The 20,037-nt window shown below is 41.4% G+C and overlaps 1 protein-coding gene across 1 annotated transcript; it reads right to left on the reverse strand.

The window, feature by feature from the left end:
- Positions 1–16: 16 nt before the first annotated feature.
- On the reverse strand, positions 17–12,369 carry pex11b (peroxisomal biogenesis factor 11 beta). The gene is made up of 4 exons (XM_031278659.2): positions 12,100–12,369; positions 4,045–4,160; positions 3,769–3,970; positions 17–1,790 (listed from the first exon to the last, which is right to left on the reverse strand). Exons 1-4 carry the CDS (start codon positions 12,153–12,155, stop codon positions 1,409–1,411), a joined length of 756 nt encoding a protein of 251 aa, XP_031134519.1. The 5' UTR covers positions 12,156–12,369; the 3' UTR covers positions 17–1,408.
- Between the last annotated feature and the right edge of the window lie 7,668 nt (positions 12,370–20,037).

Consider the following 20,037-nt stretch of genomic DNA (forward strand, 5'->3'; position numbering starts at 1 on the left):
TCAACAAAGTCACGGATTTCAGCACACAATTTTATATGGGTGTAAAATTTGCCTGATGGTATCTGACATATTTGGGTCGAGGTTCCCAAATGACAACATACTGTAGATGCTTACTGCCGAAAAGTGATACGGGTGACAGAATGTTATTTAAAAAAAAAGAATCATCATAATTAGATCATTAAGTCCAAACAGAATGTAACAACACAAGCAGTGATATTTCAGATTCTAGGTCAGAAAATATGCATTTGTTCATCTGAGTACGGGAGACATTTCAGTTTTTTCCTATTTACATGTTAAACTGGGAAGGTGTTCTCTTCTCACACCGGCACTCACTTGACAAATAGACAAACTGACAAAGGGTGAAGACCAATGTACTGTATACCACATGGGGACAAAAGAGAATGGGTGTAGTCCAGATCAATGACAGGATTCTATTCTCCCTATTGAATCTTCCCTTGGGCCTGCTACAACATGCAACACAATTTGGTATAACATGACAATTGAAATATTTGTCCTCCTAAGGCATTGTGTTTTGGCTTTAGAATCAAATGCTTCAGCTTTGTACTCTCAACAGTTGATGGAAGTCACTGACCTTTTGAAGGTACACAATTTAAAAAGCTATTTTACAACATGACCAAAAGGCAGCATGCTGCGGCCTCCATCAATTATGTCGCCAAAACCTTGCATGTTGATCCCTCATTTTGATTGGTTGTCAAACATCAAGATGGTGGGTCTTATCTAATATGAGCCTGTCAGAGGGGAGACGCAAGAGGAGAGAGTAGAGACACGGTCATGTGAAAGTTGCGTGCTGCTGATAGTCAGTAACCGTTTGTTAAAACTGTGAACAATGATAACCCTCATCACTAAAGAATTCTTGGCTTTAGTTTCTGTCTGTGTTTATTTGTTGACTAAATTAACTGAGGCCAACACCAAGGGTAGGCAACATGACCCATCTATGTAGGGGTAAATCAAGTAGGTCACTAAGAAGCCTCCCTACCACCAGGTGAGTTTGATGACTCAGGACTGACATGTAGAATGACTTAATGGATGAGGGTTAGCTTTGTGAGTGGGGGGTCTGTGCAGCACTGCTACACTGCTGGGTCACAACTTTCATCTAAAGCATGACGTCGTAACTTTGATCAGTTCAAACATGCAGGTCAGTAATAAGCTGTGAGCTGTTAATCAGTGTAAGCCGTATGTAATGCAGAGTGGAAGACACTCCTCGTGGATGCAACCTGTTTGAGGATATTTGAAGGATTTTGTTGCCCTGCCACTATTCCAAAATGTGATACCAGTCACTAGCACCTGCTGCATTTACAGAATGATGAGGGTTTGTTAGCTCCGTTAGATTCTCATCTGAGTCCTCCTCGTAGCTCCTCAGATGGACCCCTCCACTGTGTATCTGGGTTCATGGCTTAAGCTTGAGCCAGGGATGGACCATGGTGAGGATGGAGAGGACAGAGGAGGCCAGGCCACAGGCCCCGACAAAGCCTTGCCCTGTAGGGTAAATCCCCAGCCGGTCCAGTGGGATGAAGATATCGCAGCTGTTCTTCAACAGGTCCAGCAGCAGTGGCGGGTTGCTGTACAGCACCGTCACCAGCAGGTGGAGCTGTCTGCGGAGCCAAGCCAACATATCAGGTGTGGAGGGGGACAACAAGTGGTCAGTGGGCAGGGTGGGGCTGGGTGAGGGTGGCGATCTGGCAGCTCTGTAACGTGCTTCACACTCAATGAGGAGGCGCAGCTCATAGACATCCCGAGTCAGGTTGAGGATCAGAGCAAAGAGGTAGTACCTGCAGATTTCAACCCAACAGTATTATTAGCACAGTACAATCATCATTTACAAATGAGAAAGAAATATTCATGTTTCAAACTCCATGATTTGATTTCTTTGAATGCTTTAAATCTAGTTTTGAAAAAGCTGGAGAGAGAATCGTCAGGGTGTCATGCTTAAACTGATAACTGATATTTTGGATGCATGGCTTGAACTGGACTTTGTTACTTGGGATGTTATATATTGTATTATGGCTGTTATCTTCTGTTTTGTGTCTGTTTCCAATTACTCGTTTGTATCTTGTGCTGCTGCCTATCTTGGCCCGGGCTGCGGTCGAAAAGTCAAAAGAATTACATCGTGTATCTTGTTCTAATCATTTTTCTTTGTCTCCCTTGTAACTATGCAACAACGAACGTTATTGACATAGGCCTGCTTTGGTCAAACTGCCATGTTCTGAAGATGGACTACTAAAAGCCTCCTAGATACTTTGCCCTGTGTGTTTCTTACTAGGTTTCATACATGCTGTACTGGTGAAAAATATGACTTCACTACCAAGGTTGGAATTGAAATAAAAAAGAATATAGACTACCATACATTAAGAATGGTTGCTCACGCTCACTCTCCTGTCCTCCTTGGAATCGGTTCAAAAATTATGATTTCATTAGAATCGTTTTTTTATTGGAATCGTCTAGAGGATTTGGTTTCAAATCCGATCATCGCTGCCCAATTTAATATGTGCAAGTTTTGGTTTCCGTAGCGACCAGGCACTTGTTGTGTTGCAGCCTTGGAGCTCAGTAAGCAGCGCTGTAGTCTGGCTTTATTTTACGTTGAAAAAGCTGTAAAACTGCAAACCACCATGAATCAAAATAAAACTTTCCTCTTATTTGTGAAATAAGCATGTGACCCGTTTCAACTCCACCCTCAAAGAATCGCAATCGATAAGAACCGGAATGGAAAGGAAGAATTGGAATCAGAATCGTTAAAATCCAAACGATGCCCAACCCTAATGAATATGACGGTAGGAAAATCAAGGCTGCCAACCCTTACGCACTGACAATGAGATGCCAAGCATCCTTTTTGATGCGTGGAGAAAAACAAAGTTGTAACTGAGAGCCTACCATTAAACTGCAACAAACTCAGCCGCTGCTGACTTGGTCACAACTGAACATTCAGACAAGTACAGGACTATGGACTAACAGTTCATTGAATACGGCGTTTAAGCCACCACCATTTCCAGCAGTGTCCTAACTGGTATACTTCGCTCCCGGGTTGTGACCCAGGTCGGATCAACTCGTGTTGACTTGCTGAAGGGTTAAACATGCTGGTCCGACCCTGGTCATTGGTGTGAAACAGGGTCATTTCACTCAGTTAGAAACCTTCCTAAGCAAAAAAGACAATTCGACCGCAGCCCAGGAGTCCCTTTAAAAGAGATTTTTGATCAAGATGGGACCTATCCTGGTTAGATCAAAATAGATCGATGTTTTGGAGCTTTACATAGATAGGCCTGTGCAGAGCTTAGAGTCTAACTAGTGAATATATGCACAATTCTGCAATAATCAATATGCAGAATTGTCCAGGCAGTGTGTGGGTCACTTGGCGCTCTTTATTAACCCCGTCAGAGCTTATTGGACCAGCAGAACCAGCTGCTGTTACGTTGCTGATGCTAAGAGCAACTCATTCAAACTCATCTAAATGTTGGCAGGCAAATCAAACATTTAAGAGTCTATTTTAAACTGCAACAAAATCATGTGGTCTCTTAATCCCAGGTCAGATTTCTACAGCTCAGATCACTTTATTAAACCTTTTCCATGTAGTGTCTTATGAAGACAACATATCAAACGCAGGCTATTGTGTAGTTCTATTTAAAAAGTGTTGAATAGCCTCGGTTACGTTTTTACTGATTATTATTTTATGTATGATTATTTGAAATAAAAAAGTGCTATGAATATAAATATAAATTTGTTGTTGAAATGTACACAAAAAATAAGGTGACTCACCTGAAAGATCTCTGACTCCACTTGTGCTGGTCCAGTTTGGAGACGAGGCCAGTTTTTCCAGCCCACAGGACGTTGTCACAGGCAAAGTACATGGCTCTGTTGAGGTGGCCGATTGTCAGGCAGAGCCTCAGCACGCTGTCAGAAAGATGGATGGCCCTCTTGGCAGCTTCCAGCGCCTCCACAGAGTTTCCCAGGCGCAGCACTGTGGTACACAAACACACATGAGCCACAATCCTTCACCTCTGGTGCTTAGAAAATAACTTCTGCTTCACTCACACTTTCTCGATAGGCTCATGTGTGCTTCCAGCTGACTGACGGTTTTACGCAGTTCAGCTGCTGCCCCGCCCTTCTGCAGCGTGTAGCCCAGCAGAGTGCAGGCATATTGAGCCGCCCTGTGAGTGGACAACACAAACAAATAAATCAGACTTATTGTAAAAAAGTAGACCGGTAAATCAGCCAGGCCAATATATCACTTCATATCAGCTTACTGCAGATACATGGTTAGATTTGGGGTCATTTAGAAAAATAGCTGTGTTCAAAACCGTTACCTCATTCACTCACTCACTATTCCCTATATAGTGTTTATTAAATAGTGAACTATATAGGGAATGACTAGGGGATGACCAAACCAGTCTTCTGCTTCTTCTCTTTGGGAAAAAAAACAGGATTGCGTTGCATTGTGGTATACGGGAGTAAAATGTAGGGTACATCGTATGTACACTCAAATTAGCTGTGTATTGTGGGTATTTTATAGTCTATACAATGAATGAAATCCACAGCTGAGATTCAAACTCCACTACAAAATGGTGAACTACACTATATAGTGCACTATTTCCGTGATAGGGAACGATTTTGTACACAGCTAGTGTCTACATTACAGAGTTAGTTATCCTTTCGTCACCTGTCAGACAAATATCAGAACAGACATGGAACAGCAGAGTGCTCCACAACAACATCATCATCATCACCTCTCTCTGGGTGGTTCCACAAAGGAACGATAGGAGAGAACCAGTACGTGTCTACTCCAAAGTAGTGGTTGTAATCCTCTTTTGTAAATGGCACCTGACAGTTTTACATCAGTTACTGGCCCTAGATATTTATATTCATTTACACTTTCAATACAGTCACTATTAATAACCACTTGATGGTGTGTGTTCCTCCTTGTTCTGAATCAGAAATCCTTCCCTTACTTTTCTTCTAGCTGAAGAAATCTGGACACCAATCAACACGCTTCTTTACTCCACAATACTTTTTTTTAGCTTCAGTGATTTAACCAACAATTACTGGGTCATCAGCAGATTAGTTAGCCCTACTTGCCAGGGCACAAGCAGGAGCACTAGAGACTTTCTGTTTAGACTCTCCACTAACATGAGGATACAAGTATTTAATCATGCTGTGCAGCTCTTCTAGAGTTTGCTCTTTCAAATGTTATCGGACCCAATGGATCAAATTCTGATAGTGAAAGGAGGCATTTGGCGGGGTTGGACCAGGGGTTGATGCAAAGACTGTATAAGTAGAGCTAAAACATCTGGATCGCCGCCTGGTGGCTGTTCTGCAGTATAGGTAATAAATCCCACCCCCTCCATGTAAGCCAATGGGACATAGACCAAACAAAAAGTACAAGTCAAATAATTTATTTCCAAAGATGGTTTCTGTAATTTTAGGTAGTTCTTATTATGCTGATGTTTGTGAAAGTGTTCATTTCTCAAGTTTGGTTTTTATTAGTTATTTCATGCTATGAAAACAGCATGATACGTCATGATTGACTCGTCACGAATCAAATCACACCTGTCGGATGTATGGGTGGGACGTCTCCACCACCCAATCACTACGCTCCAAAATTACAAGATGGCAGCGCCTGTATTCGGAATATTTTGGCTTTACTTTTGTGCAATGGAAGGAAGTGGAGACGCTTCTTCCATCTTTATGTACAGTTTTACTGTGTTGTCACAATAATAGAGTTTAGATTCTCTGCCTGAGCCCGAACTTGAGAAGATATTTCCCGCCCTATCTGGCCCGGCCGGGCTGTTGATCAAGCATTTGTGTTTTTTTAATCATGACTTTATTAGCCTTATTCGGTGGGGAGAAAGCTCTGCCTCTCCAGCTTCTCCCGTAGCTCTGGGTGGATGTCCTGACCTGACTTGAGTGGGAGGTAAACTGGGCTACATAGTGTCTCCCCCGTCTGTAGCAGCGTCTTCCATAATTGCACAACCAGGCCAGATAGTTTCAGATATCTCACCAGTCCTTTAGCAGCAGATAGATCTCTCCTATAGCCGGCGCGTTGTCGGCCAGTGCGTCAGCATGCAGACCGTGGTGAAGGACAGTATTAATTAGGTGATGAGACCGTGGTGAAGGACAGTATTAATTAGGTGATGAGACCGTGGTGAAGGACAGTATTAATTAGGTGATGAGACCGTGGTGAAGGACAGTATTAATTAGGTGATGAGACCGTGGTGAAGGACAGTATTAATTAGGTGATGGAGACCGTGGTGAAGAACAGTATTAATTAGGTGATGAGACCGTGGTGAAGGACAGTATTAATTAGGTGATGAGACCAGAAAGTCTCCTATATAGTTCCAGGTCTTTGATTATGTTGATGTCTTGATCTGTTCCCCTCACTATTCAGCTGAGGGAGCTTATAGGGTCGAGTTTTTTTTAGGTTTCTTCATTCAGATCCATTTGCGATCCATTCCAGTCTGAATAAACAAACAGTGCAGTGTACATGCTTCGTCCTTGTTGCATTACCTGTATTTATTAAGATAATTTCTTAACAGATTTCTGTAGTTCAAACAACTCAGAATTGTAGTTGAGAACGTCAGTCATAACGGCCCACGTATTCAAAATCTAAGCTTTACACAGTAACATAAAACCAATCACCATTTTTTCTTAAACTGTTCAATGGCCACGGCCAACAGTTCACCGTCTGTTCTACTTTCATTCTATTTCTATGGGCTCAACATAACCCAGTCGCTCCGCATACATTACTCTGGAAAGAGACTGATTTAAACCTTCACTGTGAAACAGAATATCCTGATAACAACTTGAGGCCTATCCCATTTTCCCAGTTCCAACCATAGACTATGAAATATGGACATAGTCTCCTTGTGTCACCCATAGGTTTCTGAAGAAACTAAATGAAGTTCAAAATGGGCAGCTCCCGGTAGCCATCTTGGCAGTGCCTGACGTCAGCTAATCAAAATATGGGCAAAGAGGTGGAGCATTAATGGAGCTGAGGCGGGCTGAATGAAGCCTACAGTCTATTAGTACGTCCCATTTGTACTCAGAAGTCTGAATTTCAGAGGTCAAAGTGGGAAACACACCCCTTGAACTCGGATTTCCTAGTTAGGAGGTCGGACAACCTCACAGTACCCTGTACTAAAAATCCAACATGGCTGCCCCGTGCATCAACAGTAGTGAAATCTGTAGTAACCTACAGTTTATTATCACTTCTGTCTTATTTGTGTCTCACTAAATCAGTCGTACACATAGTCCTGTCCAGCTTCTATCTATGGTCATGTTGTTAAGCGGTTTGTATGCACAAAAAACTGCGTAATGCGTTGTTATTGACTGTTATTGCTAACAATGGCTAACCTGGCTAGAGCTAACACCACAATGAAATATCCGACTTGGTAATAAACCTGTTTGAGTCATGACTCACTCAGTTCTTTCACCCGTGTCTTTAAATAAAAATAAAAAATCCCATTGATTTTCTCCATAAGGATTTGGATTATAAGGATTTGGATTATCATCCATAAAGTCTAAACCATCCGAGGTAGACTGACCCCGAGCTCCGAGTTGTTAAACTATAGTTTCTTAGAAGTCTGTATGAAATCAACCTGGTTTTAATAAAATCATGTTTTATTCATGATCTTATGGAGAAATACTACACTACAATCCTAAGCGTAACAGCGACGAACTTCTACCTTAGAAATCTCTGATAGTTTCTTTACACAGTCTTGTACCTTTGCCTTTTTCAGTTTTCATATTGTTCTTTTGCGCCAAATCAAATGTGTTATGGTCACCATTCATCTCGTAGCTGGTTGGCTTGGTTCCAGGCTTAAAACTCTTTATATAAGCATTTAATGAAATGTCAAAGGAGATACTGAACGGGGAAAATCACTTCCAGAACCAGAGCTGTTCAAAAAGTGGGCGCTGACTGTTGAGCTCTATCTGCTCTCCTGCTGTAACGGCAGGCAGCCACCACCTGTCACTCAAAGGGGAACGCCCTTTATTAATTATGGTAAACTTAGCTATAGAGACCAAAACAGCTTAACATTACTCCAAGCTACTGCTGCATCTCCCGACAGAACACTGGTTACATGTCAGTCTCTATTCCCATTGTTAAAACAGAGGGCCCCCCCCCCCCCCATACTATATATGACTGAGTGGTATTTACACACTTTAGAAGTGATGATCCTCTCTTCTGTGAGTACGCCTTCAATCATCCACCTGATTATTTTCTTTGTTTTAGAAACAAATATCCCACTCCCCCTTTTACCAGTCGTAAAAGTTGCTTTTCAATGAATGAAATGAATACAAACGTTGCTTTTTAAATAATGCATTGTACTGATGTATGAGTGTTTAATGATTTATTTTAATGAGAGGCTGCTTTCCAGGGTGAGGAGAGTTCCCCACCACTTTAAAAACCCGTGACAACATGTCCGGGTTACAACTAGGGCTGCACAATTAATCGCAATTTTATCAAAATCACAATATGGACTAGTGCAATATCCAAATCGCAGAGGGCCGCAATATTTGTTAAAGGCAAAATATGTCTCAAACCATTGTCAATGAAGTATTGTGTCGCTGCAGAGACATCCCGGACTACAAATCCCATTTTACAGACTACAGAAAACATCTTTCTTTGGTACCGATCCTCGCAAAAATCACACTATAATCACTTTAATTTTGATTTAATATTAGTCAATGAAAATGAGAATAAGGACACAAACATGATCATTCCTTTCAATATCGTGAATCATATAGCAATTGCAATATCAGTGAAAATAATCGCTATTAGATACTTCCCTCATATCGGGCAGCCGTAAAGCTGGAGGGTCAGACCAGATCGATGAGAACTGGGCTAGGGCTGTGGTTGACCTGGGAATCTCGCTTCATGGACCAGGCTAGTCTGGACGGATAGCTAGGTTTCCACGGTAACTGCCCCCTCCGAGGGTTTTAGTGCTACCAAAGTTAAAGTACTGCGGTCAAGCCAGCCGACACTCGGATCTCCGTGGTCAACTCAGCCGACACTAAACTTGTAATGCGCTCTTATTCCGGCACGCGTGGTAAATGCATTCAAACGGCCGAGATCGAGTAGCGAAGTTGGCGAGATGATACACATTGGACTACTTCCGGTTTTCAAAATAAGATGTTAATACAAAGTACATATAAAAACTAGTAATGGATTATATTCACCAGAAGTAAAATACATGTAACCTGTGTCTGTCCATTATACAAAACAAATGAGTGAATTGTGAAAGGAATGTATAGTTTGAGTTTACAAGAATACAACAATAATTCCAGACTGATTTATTTCAGGGGACACCTCTGACTACACCCATATTTAAAATCAGGCAATTAAACGTATCAATTTGGGGATTTTTGGAAGCAAAGTCCCATACTTCTGCTGTAAAATGACTCAAAATATGAATTTGGAGGTGCTATAAAAGGACTTTGGTCCATAGTTCCAGGCAATGACTGACATATTTGAGTACAGGGCATCACTTAATACTGTCATACTGAAAATCAAACAATTTTACTGTATAATTTTGGAGATTTCTGGAAGCAAAGTCCCATACTTCTGCTGTAAAATGACTCAAAATATGAATTTGGAGGTGCTATAAAAGGACTTTGGTCCATAGTTCCAGGCAATGGCTGACATATTTGAGTACAGGGCATCACTTAATATTGTCATACTGAAAATCAAACAATTTTACTGTATAATTTTGGAGATTTCTGGAAGCAAAGTCCCTTACAGCTGCTGTAAAATTACTCAAAATATGAATTTGGAGGTGCTATAAAAAGACTTTGGTCCATAGTTCCAGGCAATGGCTGACATATTTGTGTACAGGGCATCACTTAATACTGTCATACTGAAAATCAAACAATTTTACTGTATAATTTTGAAGATTTTTGGAAGCAGAGTCCCATACTTCTGCTGTAAAATGACTCAAAATATGAATTTGGAGGTGCTATAAAAAGACTTTGGTCCATAGTTCCAGGGAATGACTGACATATTTGAGTACAGGGAATCACTTAATATTGTCATACTGAAAATCAAACAATTTTACTGTATAATTTTGAAGATTTCTGGAAGCAAAGTCCCATACTTCTGCTGTAAAATTGTTTGATTTAAAGTATGACAGTATTAAGTGATGCCCTGTACTCAAATATGTCAGTCATTGCCTGGAACTATGGACCAAAGTCTTTTTATAGCACCTCCAGTTTCATATTTTGAGTCACTTTACAGCAGAAGTATGGGACTTTGCTTCCAGAAATCTCCAAAATTATACAGTAAAAATGTTTGATTTACAGTATGACAGTATTAAGTGATGCCCTGTACTCAAATATGTCAGCCATTGCCTGGAACTATGGACCAAAGTCTTTTTATAGCACCTCCAAATTCATATTTTGAGTAATTTTACAGCAGAAGTATGGGACTTTGCATCCAGAAATCTTCAAAATTATACAGTAAAAATGTTTGATTTACAGTATGACAGTATTAAGTGATGCCCTGTACTCAAATATGTCAGCCATTGCCTGGAACTATGGACCAAAGTCTTTTTATAGCACCTCCAAATTCATATTTTGAGTAATTTTACAGCAGAAGTATGGGACTTTGCATCCAGAAATCTTCAAAATTATACAGTAAAAATGTTTGATTTACAGTATGACAGTATTAAGTGATGCCCTGTACTCAAATATGTCAGCCATTGCCTGGAACTATGGACCAAAGTCTTTTTATAGCACCTCCAGTTTCATATTTTGAGTCACTTTACAGCAGAAGTATGGGACTTTGCTTCCAGAAATCTCCAAAATTATACAGTAAAAATGTTTGATTTACAGTATGACAGTATTAAGTGATGCCCTGTACTCAAATATGTCAGTCATTCCCTGGAACTATGGACCAAAGTCTTTTTATAGCACCTCCAGTTTCATATTTTGAGTCATTTTACAGCAGAAGTATGGGACTTTGCTTCCAGAAATCTTCAAAATGATACAGTAAAATTGTTTGATTTTCAGTATGACAGTATTAAGTGATGCCCTGTACACAAATATGTCAGCCATTGCCTGGAACTATGGACCAAAGTCTTTTTATAGCACCTCCAAATTCATATTTTGAGTAATTTTACAGCAGAAGTATGGGACTTTGCTTCCAGAAATCTCCAAAATTATACAGTAAAATTGTTTGATTTTCAGTATGACAGTATTAAGTGATGCCCTGTACTCAAATATGTCAGTCATTGCCTGGAACTATGGACCAAAGTCTTTTTATAGCACCTCCAGTTTCATATTTTGAGTCATTTTACAGCAGAAGTATGGGACTTTGCTTCCAAAAATCCCCAAATTGATACGTTTAATTGCCTGATTTTAAATATGGGTGTAGTCAGAGGTGTCCCCTGAAATAAATCAGTCTGGAATTATTGTTGTATTCTTGTAAACTCAAACTATACATTCCTTTCACAATTCACTCATTTGTTTTGTATAATGGACAGACACAGGTTACATGTATTTTACTTCTGGTGAATATAATCCATTACTAGTTTTTATATGTACTTTGTATTAACATCTTATTTTGAAAACCGGAAGTAGTCCAATGTGTATCATCTCGCCAACTTCGCTACTCGATCTCGGCCGTTTGAATGCATTTACCACGCGTGCCGGAATAAGAGCGCATTACAAGTTTAGTGTCGGCTGAGTTGACCACGGAGATCCGAGTGTCGGCTGGCTTGACCGCAGTGTTAAAGTAAGGGGGAAATATGATCAAATGCACTCATATTTTAACATATAGAAGAGCATGCATGTTTTCTCTCTAACGTCACGCTCAGTCCCCTAGCTGAATGTCAGACCACACTGTTAGCTACTGTTGACTAAAAGACAGCATTTATCTTTCAAATCAAAAACATAAACCGAGTCACAATACCTCAGATGGAAGAGTCAGCCTAACGCTATCTCTGTAAACGATAGCAAATGCAACAAACTCGCTAGCCAAGTGGCTAGGAGATAAGTAACGTTAGCTAACTAGCTAGCGAACTCCGAGCGCTTTAACATGTGTAGCTAGCTAACTTAAACGTTATCGCCATTGTTGATAAAAAATGGTAACATTACCTAATGACTCTCTCCTTGGCCTGGCTCTGGGCGTTAAACCGAACCCAGGAGTCCATACTGGCTGCTTGATCTGGGCCTGGAACAGCTGCTGTTGAACCACTTAGCTCCCCCCTGCTACCTGTTTATGTCAGCACCTGTTGACTAGGTGTACTGAGTCCAGACTGAGTCCTGTGAGGACAGCTCATGATGTCTTAGAGACAGATCACAACAGATCAACTATTACCATAGACAGTATATAAGAAGATTACAAGTCCAGATATGACTCGCTTCCGAATCCGTTCAACCTCTTCTTCTTCTTCTTGGTATTTACTGGCAGTTGAACATGTGAGACAGCTTTTAGGTGCATTACCGCCACCTCCCGGACTGACCCGGACCGGACCGGACCGGACCGGACCGGACCAGCTGTGTGTTCATTCCATGGAGGTTCACTCGGTCTCTTGTTTATGGCCCTTACTGTTTCAATCCAGTTGTATTTATAGTGTCACATCATAACCGTTCCTTATCTCAGGACACTGCTCAGACAGAGTAGGTCTAGAGTAGACCACCAAGAGGAGTGGACCATACAGCCGTCCCATGTGATGTCATGATGATGATGTCATACAGCAGTCCAGACAGATGGCGCGTTCATGCCACCTCGGAATGACAGGGACCGCCCCCGTGATTACGTTGTTTTTCCGACTACCAGCGTTCACATGGTTAGGATGGTGTCGGGATGCGTGTTCTTCTTCTTCTGTTATATTGGCGTTTGGCATAACAACTTGTTGCATGACTGCCACCAGCTGTTGGTCGTAGCCGAGAGCATCAGGTGGTGAAAACATGGAGGCCACAGTCATTTGCTGCTGTTTTCTTATGCGAGCATCCAAACAGCACATCATCAGGTGTTTGTGTTATCTGCAGGACAACGAACGGGAAAGGACAAAGGTGTTTTGTTTTTTTCATAGGCCTATTTATGAATAATCTGAAACATGTTATGTCTGTATGTTTCTCAGCAGAGGCGTTTGTCCACAATAAATACGTTTATTGTCATTGAAATATGTTCAGTGAACCAAAGTCGCCTCCATCAAACGTCAGTTGTCAACAACGCGTCACCAACTGGGAAACTCGGTCAGCAAAATGTGGCCTGAGTTTCCCCCCTCTGATTCCCACAGGAAGGGACGTGAATGATGACGTTTTCACTCGGAAAAACGTTTTTCCGATGTCCGTGAACGCACGGAGAGTAGGTCTAGAGTAGACCACCAAGAGGAGTGGACCATACAGCCGTCCCATGTGATGTCATGATGATGATGTCATACAGCAGTCCAGAGTGTGGAGTGTGTGGAGGAGCAGCAGGTGGAGCTTGGTGACTGCTGTGATTCAGCAGCAGTGTGTCACAGTCACCAGTGCAGAGGACAGGCCTACTCCTGTCTTCAGATGACCTGCTACTGTCTACTGGAACTGGCACAACTCGACCAGTACACGCTGATGAACTTGTCAACTTCAGGTTATGGGACAAGCTTTTATTGATGATGACTTATAGAAAGTGTTTTAAAGCAATAGGCTGCCATAAGATCGACCAGCAGCAAACGACAGCATTAACAGCAACATACCTGTTCTTTATACTTATGTTCTGTATCTACTTGTATATTTCAATATTCCTAGGAAAATCAGAAATCAGAAATCATTTAATACGTAATAAGTGATAAGTGTGAGGTTTTTTTCAGAGGTGGGAAAACACAATGCAGTCAGAGTTGTAGTACAATACCGCCCAAACTATGTGAATATTATATATGATCAGTCAAGGGGCAGGGTCTGCCTGAGGTTTCTGCCTGGTAAAAGGGAGTTGTTCCTCGCCACTGTCCCACCAAATGCTCTTGGGGGGAATTGTTGCGTCTTTGTAAATTATAGAGTGTGGTCTAGACCTACTCTATTTGTACAGTGTCCTGAGATAACTCTTGTTATGATTTGAGACTATAAATAAAATTGATTGAACTGATATACTGTATCATTTTACTGTTGTGGGATTAATAAAGAATTTTTAATCTTGAATCACTGATATGTAAATGCAAAATGACACATGGCCAAACCCAGGGGCCAAAAAGAAATAGTATGCATGTCAAGGCTGTTTGACAGCCTTCATTTAGCAATACTTCATCAACAGAGTTTGTATTAATATGACAAGACCATTTGTTTATCTTATTTTAATATACAGTCAACATTACAAGAGCAGCACATTTTTACAATAAAATAATAATAAAATCAAAAGAACAATATTCTAACGTAGCCAAATTCAATTATTTAGTACATATATTGTTTAAGTGTCAGAATAAATATTTAGTTTGATGTTTTATGAATGGAATGATGTATACATTATTTTTTCAGTTTGTGTCACCAATTGGACACTGAACATTAAAAAAAATTCGTGATAATGGTCCATTAGTGGTTTTGGTATGGGATGAAATCAGATTTAATCCAGAAATGTCTGCAAATGTATATTGTGATATATATATATATATATATATATATATATATATATATATATATATATATATATATACATATATATATATTTTTTTTTTGAAGATAATTTTTTGGGCATTTTTAGGCCTTTATTTGACAGGACAGCTGAAGACATGAAAGGGGGGGGGGGTACAACATCCGGGTATTTTTGGCGTAGTGTAAATGTTGCTTTTGTTTGCATACTGCATACTACATGCTACATTTTGGCCAAATCAATGTACTGCTCAGGTCCCCAGGAAATGCGCCGGGATTTGAAGCCAATTTGACATAGCGGCCAAACAGTGGAATTACAACTTGTGTGTCCTTCACATGGGGCCCAAAAAGACTTTTCCCCATAGACCTGTATGGCGAAAGAGAAGTTTCACTATCATAATTGGATCCACTCAGTCCAATAACATTTGGAAAGTCTAGAAGAGCCACATGATTAAATCATTTAGTCCCTATTTAAGTTAGCGGCTGGGCCGGTGGAGGTCTCTAGTGCGCCTGCTCTATGGGCCGCACAGTGAGGAAGCAGCACCGATCAACGTAATGTAAGAACCTTTTTGGCTTCATGCGCCACTGAGCATGCACATAGGGACTAGCACAGTCTATGGTAAGGAGGTGTGGCTACAGGCTGTGACAAACCTACAGCATGGGGCATGACTGTTTAGTGCAGCTTTAACTCCATTCAAATGAATGCCATTATGATGAAACTAGAGGTGGTATTGTTATAATCATTATTACTTTGTTTCGGTTCAAGGGTGAAAAAGCAGTGGCTACAATCAAAAAATCATATTGGTCTTTTAGAACTTGGCCAAGGAAGTTCATTGGGAGGTAGTATGACAATAATAATCTCAACTCCACAGAAGGTCAATTTACTAGATTTCTTTCCAAGCTTTCAACCACCTCTCACAGTCTTCATCAGCAGATAGAGTTTGCTCACTCTTATTTCTAATTATTAATATTTATGTCATCAACTGATGAGACCATGAGATGTGGCTGAAAGACTAAAAGCTAGTCAGTGGACCTTGAGTTACGTCTCTGTCTGGACCAGGTGGTGTCTGTAATGATTTGTACACCACTCACATTACATACATGAAGGCTGCTATTGCTGTAAACACGAAAGACACTTAACTAATGACAAGTGTCTCCTATGCTCACACAGAAGACACTATGCATATGCTTTGGTCCATGCAAAAAGATGATCTGTCATAATGCAGCAGCACCTGTCTGAGAACAATGTGTCTGCAGGCCAAACATCGGCACCCCCAGACCTAAATTATTGATCAGTCAAGTATTTTTTTAAATTTCCAAGTGTTTTTATTACAACGCGCTTTTATACTGATACATATTCTACTGTATTCATACTATCAAACCACAATGTGACAATCAATCATACTCATCAACCACTGTAGGGAGCAGTTGGCTTTTACATTTTGTGATGACTCGATAGAATAAACTTCAGACCACAGATTTGAGGTGGACTTGAAAATGCTTTCTTTGTATCCAAGTTCAAACTCTTAAGGAAAGCAGCCTCAGGTCTGGTAAAACCTGGATGCTTTATTCATGCAGACGTCATTTCTGAGGCGTTTCCTGGAGAGAACTGTCATTTGGTTGTAATCATGGGGAAAACTTTCAGTTGGTACAATTTTGATTATTAATTCCAGTTAATAGCTGGTTTAATCAAGTCATTTTGTTAGTCGGTGCATAGCAGTTTAGATAAACATGCAAACATGTGACTATTTTCCCTTTAATTAGTACCAAAACACTGTACTTTCTAGGAAACTTCCTTGGAAATGATTAGGAAAACACAGACCAATTAAATGAAGTGTTACCAACTAAATCTGTAAAGGTGGCCCAAATGTGAGAAGGCCCTCAGACAGCAGGAAGATTAAAACAACTGTCAAGCTGTCCTACTAACACACTGGATGCTACCAACTTTATCACTTCAAACTGAAGTTCAAAAGCAGCAGTGATAGAATGAAGTTGAAGCTTGGCTTTAGTTGTCTAGACATTTTTACATCAATAGAGATGCACACACAGACAGGTGCTAAATGCAAAGCATTTCTGGACACATCATGGAGGTGATGTGGTGTGATTGTGGAGAGATGGGGATAATCCTCTGATGATGGTGAGATGATGATGAGTTTGCCATTATCTGAAAAAGCCTACTTGAAAATGTGTACCTCTCTGAATATGGGCAGAAGAGAACAGATAAATATAACATCTATTTGTGTTGTCCATGCTAAGATTAAAATAGTGCAAAGCGTACTCATTCATATTTTACACTCACAAAACACTAAGGCAATAAATAATACTACTCAGGTATGATGAGTGCTTTGTTAATAGTTTTTCTATCACCATAAAGCAGTTTGACACATTGTGATATCTTCAATGAACTACACAGATACCTGAGGGAACCACAGAATACCATCAGCTGAAAACCAAATCACAATGTGCAACAGAATTCTTCATGTGTAGAAAGACAAACGTGAGTCTGTCTTACAATCCAGTGTTGGTGCATCTATGGTTGATAACAAAAGGCACAAATCACAAATATGCATATGGCTGATCTTTGTAAAGCAGCTGAATCAGATGACACATGTTTCCTCACAGCTCTCATCTTACCACAGATAAACTGGTTGGTACATTTATTCACATTTGGATCTATATCAACAAACAATATTCCCTGTACAGCACAGTCCGATTCATCCAAAGATTGTACCTTTTGACATTGATTACAATGTACCCTTTTATTGGGTAAAGTCTGGTGTATGCCACAGGACAGCAGATCTCTTTTCTACACAGTACACTCAGCCTACATGCTATCTAAGTTCACAACAAGCGTGTTTGGAGCAGTTTCTTTGAACTCTGGTGTGTATCCTCCTTCAGTGTGAATCACTGGCCAACTAAAGGCTTGTACACATACACTTTACTGATACATGTGTCTGAGGTGTGCAGTCTGTGCTGGGTTTTGGCTTTAAAGGATAGGTTCTCATTTTTTCAAGTCTATCTTTATAAAATACGCACGTATGTCATATGTTCTGTATGTTGAAGGAGTAATGGGTCGCTGTAATCACTCCTCCTCTGCATACTGGCTGGGAAGTGACACCTTCCCAACAAATACTTAAGAGCTGTAAGCAACCCACAGACATTCTTCTGTGTAAAGTCACATTCAAGTGCAGCTGAAGACAATATGCGGTTTCTACAGTCTGACTAAGATAAATCCATGTAGGTTTTAATGCTACAAAAAATTGGCTACAAACCTACCTTTAACTACAAGAACGTATCCCTTTGGCACAGCGTTACGTCCAGAAACACTGTCTTTGGAAACACAAAGACTAACTGTGGAAGAGTTCCACTTTTGATTTGACAAACTCAGACTGCTGAAGCCTCATATTAGCTTGCACTACATGTTTACACAGAACAAGCCCTACATCACTCTACAAAAGCATCATTACATGGCCATAATGGGCTGGAGGGATGCTTACAGCAGCGCTCATCTCTTTCAATGTGTATGTCTTTCATGCTCATGTTTAACAGAGGAAACAACACTCGTAAAAATAAAATGAGACCTGATTTCCCCAGTGCATGCTGGGAGGGTTCCTAAAACACCTACAGTACCTGTAACTGTCATCACATGATCAGCACTCAGCCAATCATATAAATGCTAATCATGGTTTCAACTTTCTACTTATTTTGCCTTTATTTCAAAATAGGAGCGTACTGTTATCAAATATAACTATCAATCCTCAAACTGCTTCCAAAGAAGCAAATAAGTTGGATATGAATAAACAAGGTTTATAACAGCCTGATCGTCTGAATAGGAGCTGTGGAGGTACTGGAGACAACAACCCAGACTTTAAATAAACTGCCAGGTACAGGAGTGAACACACTGTAAGAGAGGGGCCCAATCCCAATATCCACCCTAAAGCATGATTTATGCTTCTGCGTTAAATCCACGCCGTGGCTACGTAGTAGGTACGTGGAGACACCGACCCTACGCCGGACCCTATGCCGGACACTACGCCAGACCCTACGCCGGACCCTACGCCGAACTCTACGCCGAACTCTACGCCGAACTCTACGCCGAACTCTACGCCAAACTCTACGCCAAACCCTACGCCGGACCCTACGCCGGACCCTACGCCGGACCCTACGCCGGACTCTACGCCGGACCCTACGCCGGACCCTACGCCGGACCCTACGCCGAACTCTACGCGGAACCCTACGCCGGACCCTACGCCGGACCCTACGCCGGACCCTACGCCGAACTCTACGCCGGACCCTACGCCGGACCCTACGCCGGACCCTACGCCGGACCCTACGCCGGACCCTACGCCGAACTCTACGCCGGACCCTACGCCGGACCCTACGCCGGACCCTACGCCGGACCCTACGCCGAACTCTACGCCGGACCCTACGCCGGACCCTACGCCGAACTCTACGCCGGACCCTACGCCGGACCCTACGCCGGACCCTACGCCGGACCCTACGCCGGACCCTACGCCGAACCCTACGCCGGACCCTACGCCGGACCCTACGCCGAACCCTGGACGCATGTCCTTCAGCCGTGGCTTGGTAGTGTTGCATTTCCCCCGACTCATTTCCTGAAAATATTTTCGTTAATGTGTAAATAACTTATATATAACTAATATTTGAAAACAGAAAAAATACATTAATAAAACAATACAATATTTTTAGAGGAAAAAACCTGAAGCAAACACAGGTGATTGTATTCGGCCAATGGGCGCAGCACGTTAAACTTTTGACCTCACTTCCACAGTAACATATTTACACAGAAGAAGAAGAACGCAATATATGGTAGCCATTAGAATTAGAGAAGTGAGTGTAACGTTAGCAATGGATTGTTTGTTAGTCCCTAAATGTCAACGTGTGGAGACTTTATCACAACCTGTAAATGAGTGTGAGAGATGTGGTGAACCTGTCACCAACCAGGACGATGGAGAGGAGGAAGGGGCGGCCCTGATGCAGCTGAGGATGCTCAACGTGACCCTGCTGTAAGTGACATGAGACCAGGGGATCACACAGCGGGGCCACGGTGGCTGAGGAGTCTAATAGGGGTCCATGCACGAACTTTCCTCTTATCTCTGTCTCGTGGTAGAACATTACAGTGAACATGTGTTTTACAGAACTGTGAATAAACGGATCACCAGATCCAAAGTTATACAGCGCACTGGACAGTGGTTTATTTTAAGCCCAGAAAACGTGTTAGAAACAGGTTCAGTCATTCGCCCTTAGTGGCTTATATAGATATATTAAGTCACTACAGATATGACTACATTATTTTTACCATGGGTGCAAGTATGAATACTGTGTGAGGATGCATGCCTGTGTGTTTATGTGTATGGTTGGCTGTGTGTGGTGTATTTGGCCTGCTGCATTAATCTTCTGCAAATGTGAGCTACTGTATGAAGCTGCAGTAATGATTGTGTAAACTCA

The sequence above is a fragment of the Sander lucioperca genome, chromosome 16, assembly GCF_008315115.2.
Source record: "Sander lucioperca isolate FBNREF2018 chromosome 16, SLUC_FBN_1.2, whole genome shotgun sequence".
Lineage (NCBI taxonomy): Eukaryota > Metazoa > Chordata > Actinopteri > Perciformes > Percidae > Sander > Sander lucioperca.